The 3,693-nt window shown below is 36.5% G+C and overlaps 1 protein-coding gene across 1 annotated transcript in view; it reads right to left on the bottom strand.

The window, feature by feature from the left end:
* LOC106526622 (glutamate receptor ionotropic, kainate 3) overlaps positions 1–3,382 on the bottom strand; it is a gene marked incomplete at its 5' end in the record, with an annotated part of 34,973 nt that extends 31,591 nt beyond the window's left edge. The window contains 2 exon segments of the mRNA XM_014021261.1: positions 767–880; positions 3,275–3,382. Of these exon segments, the coding sequence (XP_013876715.1) occupies positions 767–880; positions 3,275–3,382 (222 nt within the window).
* Between the last annotated feature and the right edge of the window lie 311 nt (positions 3,383–3,693).

Here is a 3,693-nt window from a genome sequence, read left to right as displayed (position 1 = left end):
AGTTGAGGAAGTTCCAATTGCACAACTCAGGAGACAAAAAAAATATCTACTTCACATGATGACATAAAACCAGTAACTGGTTTCTCTCAGAACAGTAGTTCAAACACTGGACCACTTAAATCGTTGTTCTGCATCCCCACTTCAAGACAGAATTAATATTAGATGGCACCTGATAGGCATTAATTATGGCCCACTGTGGTCTTGCTTGTCATAATTACAGCTTTGTGGTACAATATAGGCGTAATAACAGTGTTTATCATTGTAGCTTGAAGGGGTGTACAGGGGGTGCCAGCACCTCACTGATAGCTCCACCAACAGACTTCAACAGGCAGTGACAGAGTTAAATACAAAAAAGTTCAAATGCATGGTAATGTGAATCTGGAACAGACATTACATTGTTTTTTTTTTCTGTCTGAATGTGTAATTATTGCATTTTCAGGACTTTCTCTGAATCACTCTGTTCTTTTTATCCAGTTTATTTTGTTGAATTGTAAAGCTCAAAGGACTGTAGCTAAAATTTAATAAACATCTATATATTTTTTTGAAATATTGGACATACTATCAGTCAGAAAAAACAAAACAGTAACCAAAGCACAAATACAGTAATGCATTATGAGTAAATATATCTGATTCTCTAAAGTGCAATGATATTACCAATGCAAAGAACAAATAGGGATGCTTGGATTTCAACATATTTAATACAAAATACTGGGGGAGACATGAAGCATACAAACCCTTTTTACACCAGGCTACACATGTGACTTACCAGAATGGTGGTGACAACCAGAGACCGGTTAGCCAGGGAATCTGTGATGTTCATCCCTTTTCGCTTCGGCACTTCTGTGATGTTAAGACCTCCTGATACACTCCACTTCCCCACCTGTGGAAGATGAAAAGTGCGCAGCTAAGTGTCCCGTGTCCGTCAGTAAGCTATGACCTCCACAAAACTCCTCCGCCAACCATCTCCCACATTAATGCCAGGCTGAACACATCTCCAGCAGCATTAGGTGATTGGCTGAGTCACCTTCTATCAACAGGCTAAGGTGCTTTGAAAAGCAGGAGGCAGTTAGGGACATGTCTAGAAAATAGTAAAACATAATGGATAAATCGATGATAGAAGGTGAAAACATAGGACTGCAATTCAACTGATTTGATACTCAAAAATAATTACATGTCTACAATGATATTTGTGTTATTTGCCTACAAAGAAGTGTGTTTTATTAAAGAGTGATATTGTTACTAACAATGCAAATATTTAAAATGAATTACAGTTAATTTGGATAAAAATCAGGAAAAGGCTGAGCTGCATAGTGCACAATGTTTTTTTCTCTGCCTCCTCAGTATTATGAGCAAAATGATTTGAACAAATAAAAKGAGTTACACATGCAAGAAGCCCTAAGGCACAAATCTCTGCGCATTGTAGAAACACACTCTGAAACATATCATTAGCACAAATAGTCCTGTGGCTGTCTATAACRGTCGCTGTTTGCTAGTCAAGCTCACCACCAAAAGCCTCCTCCGCTTTCACTGTTACTACACACMGAGCTTTTAATATTCGCTGGGGTTTGTGCTTGAGGTGGATCCATTTAAAGTCACACAACCTCCCCCTGCACGCACACACACACACAAAAGCATGAAAAATGCCTGTTAATGTCCTCCCTGCCTAATCCAGAGAGAGGCATATGCTCTAATTTGAAAACCACATTAGTTACAGCTTGTCACACAAGCAAAGAGGGCTCCTGGAGAGAATTAAAAATATCAGAATGCTTTCCGCTTTACAAAACTCCTTCTAATTGTACCCAATTRCAATTACCTCAATTCATTTAACATGATCAGTACAATATTTAATGCAAAAAGTTATTTGTTCATCCAGCTACACCAAAAAAATAAAAAAAAATAAAAAAGCATTACCTTTTAATTCACCACCCCGTGCATGTTTGAAGTGTGGAAGTGACACTCTGAGAACCTGTTCATAATTCGAGCACAAGCTCAAACTTGGGCTAATATTCAATTACAAGGGATTAGGTGAGGGGCGAAAAAAAGTCTACATCTTAACAGGCTCACACGGTTAAAGCCGATTCCACGGATATGCTAGAGAAAAAAAAAGTCAGCTTTCTGAGCTACAGTTTTGGAATAAAGCTAACGTGACTTAGCAAAGGATTTGTCAGCAACACAATGAGAAGACACTAATATGGCATCACATACTTTTTGAAGTACAATGGTAYTTCTACTTTATTGACCCCATGTGAGATAGGATAGCAGTGAAAAGGGGGARAATTACTTTAAAGCTCCTTCTGGAGGATTATAAGCTGAAAAAGCTTCTGCTATTAGGCTGTATAGTCTTTAGCCTTTAGGGAGYATTTGAGGAAACCATGATGGAACTCATCACTATTTTATGCATTCATATTGTATGAAAGCCATTTAGAGAACAAAAGCTGATGTAACTGTTCTACACTACCATTGTTGTTGTTATTTTCATGTATTTTTKGTAACATCTATGGAATTCATTTCCACCAAGAAACAAAAAAAACGTTTTATACATCTCCCTGATTATCATACAGAGGGGTGATATCACCCCAGTATGTGCCTTTATCTAATTTATTTAAACGTTCCATAAACTTATAATTGTCTTGAAATATACACATAAATGATAAAGTAAAATTACAAAGATACAGAAATACGAAGCATTGTTTTTGAAATTAGTTATTCAGTTAAAGACCGTGTAAAGTAAATTGTAACATTTTCTTCTTTAAACATTATAAATGTCGTAAGGATTGCTGTAAATGAGTAAAAATTCTCATAACTATTGGTATTTGAATTGTGGAGATATAATTCAATTTGTGTAACAACATAWSTGTGTTTCAGGATTTTTTGCRTGTCTTAAAGTGTAGCCCCGTGACATCATGTGGCAGCCTTCAGTATAACTCCGCCCATCGTTGCTCTAACAGAAAAAAATCGTACAGAGCCATTTAGATAGCACCAACCATATTTTGTTGTTAGCTAGCAGTGCTTTCCATAGTTCACATATCAGAGAAGTTTTATATTTCATCACACTTTATTACAGACACTTCACAAAGACATGGACCAAAATAAAAAGAGACAAAAAACAAACAATAAAAATAATAGAAAAAAATACAAAAAAACATAGGGTAACAAAGCCATATAAGCAATRCACCCTATTTTTCTGCATTGTGGCATGAATCATTGCGATTATACTTGTTTCCCATTTTATCAAAGAATCTTGTAATAATAAACAATGTTTCAAACTAGTTACCTTTTCAAGGCCATCCTCCTTCAGGCTGACAATATCCAGGTCAAAGTCTGTGCGTAGACCAGTTGTTTTGTTGAAGGACAGTCTTCCAGTCAAACCATCCCAGTGAGACTGAAAGACAACAATGCAGCATGATTGTATCTGTATTGGAACAAAAATATTTTTTTGCGCAATTTTTCGATCCGGGAGCATGAGAAAGGACCAGTCTAATTATCTTACAATCAATTGTATCTGTTACCTCCAGCAAATAATCAGTTCTTGCTCAGACAGATTGGATTAAAGATGTAAATTTAGCTCTCGAGAATGGTCAAGGACTTAAACGCGGTGCTGTTGCACGATCCTGCATTTTGTATCTGTACATCCTGCACATAATTGCAGACCACAAACATGTGCACAGAAATGTTTAAATCCTGCTAACAAAT

This window comes from Austrofundulus limnaeus, unplaced genomic scaffold, assembly GCF_001266775.1.
Source record: "Austrofundulus limnaeus strain Quisiro unplaced genomic scaffold, Austrofundulus_limnaeus-1.0 Scaffold284, whole genome shotgun sequence".
Taxonomy (NCBI): domain Eukaryota; kingdom Metazoa; phylum Chordata; class Actinopteri; order Cyprinodontiformes; family Rivulidae; genus Austrofundulus; species Austrofundulus limnaeus.
The sequence above is the reverse complement of the archived record's forward strand: the minus strand, read 5'-3'. Positions and strand labels throughout refer to the sequence as shown.